Source organism: Puntigrus tetrazona, chromosome 14 (genome assembly GCF_018831695.1).
Source record: "Puntigrus tetrazona isolate hp1 chromosome 14, ASM1883169v1, whole genome shotgun sequence".
NCBI lineage: Eukaryota > Metazoa > Chordata > Actinopteri > Cypriniformes > Cyprinidae > Puntigrus > Puntigrus tetrazona.
In genome coordinates this window covers 11,096,279-11,097,564 of record NC_056712.1, presented here as the reverse complement: position 1 = coordinate 11,097,564, position 1,286 = coordinate 11,096,279, and the positions used below count along the sequence as shown (strand labels likewise).

At 33.9% G+C, this 1,286-nt stretch overlaps 1 protein-coding gene across 1 annotated transcript in view; it reads right to left on the bottom strand.

The window, feature by feature from the left end:
• Window positions 1-1,286, bottom strand: part of LOC122358224 (phospholipid-transporting ATPase ABCA1-like) — an 11,751-nt gene that overhangs the window by 9,550 nt on the left and 915 nt on the right. Inside the window, 1 exon segment of the mRNA XM_043258007.1 lies at window positions 562-678. Coding sequence (XP_043113942.1) covers window positions 562-678 — 117 coding nt within the window.

Sequence of the window (1,286 nt, the reverse complement as noted above, 5' to 3'; positions counted from 1 at the left end):
TAATATTTTATAAATAATTTCTTTATTGTACTGTAATGTAAATGAGCGCATCAATAATGAAACAATTAGATAACACTTGTAAAAATGTATTAGATTTATATTTGTTTTAATCAAATTATATTTAGTGCATATTTGTGAATTTATTTTTATTCCCTTACTTGCTTATTTTTTCAGCACGACCTTGCATGAAAGTCACGCACATAGCAATGTGACAGAGAGTTTTTGTGCCTATGACAACAAAACACCTAACGCTGCACACTTTTTCATACGCCACAAATAGGTCCTCGGTATCCTCCGAGGATACGGAGATCTCCGGTTAGAAGCGTGCATCCTGCAGAGCGCCACACGTTGTGAGCCATGTGAGTTCAGCAGCGAGGTTAAAACGCAGTATAGCTTTTCTCCAAAAGGTGGCAGAGTGAAGTTCACCGCTGGAACTCCTGGCAGCAGTCATGTGCTCGGAGGTGACTAACGGGAGCAGTGTCTTTTGTTTCAGGAAGGTTATCTGCGTTCAGACAGATGTGTGTGTGTGTGCGTGTGTGTGTGTGTGTGTGTGTGACGCACCCGAACGAGGTCCATCTCCTCACTGTTCTCCATGAAGTTCCAGATTTTGGGTCTCATCTCTTCCCACATGCCTCCGAGGTCTCTGAGAACACCGAGCTCCTGAAACGTCTTATTGACCTGAGACAAACAGAGACCGTTAGGATCCTCTAGATTTATAAAGAAAAAGTATGTGAGAATACTGTATATACTGTACTACTGAAAATCAGATATATTTGGCTCATTTGTATTGCTCATGATCTTCAAAACCTTATGATCTAGGCTTACAGGTTTCTGCTTAAATTACCTTTTTAGATTAATATAAATTGCGTCCACATATTATGCAACTTCATGACATTAAGTCAAAATATAAGAGATTTTTATGAATATTTATTTGCTTAACATGTTTTAGTCACTATGTGTTATTTTAGTTTTGTTGTGTTAACTAATATAACAACTGTTAAACAAACCATTTTCAAACAGCAGAAATAATAAAATCTGGATATCAGATGAAAAACCTAACTTTTNAAAAAAAAAAAAAAAAGTTGCTAAATTAAAATGACTTAAAAAAAATAAAATAAAAACTGAAGCAAATAAAGAAATAAATAACAAAAAAAAGTGTGCTTGCAAATGAGTAATTGTGATCTATCTTATCCAAAATAAAAGTTTTTGTTTACATAATATATATATCTCTATACTGTGAAAATGTATTGTTGTGAATATTTAAATACTTTTCTTAAATATATATA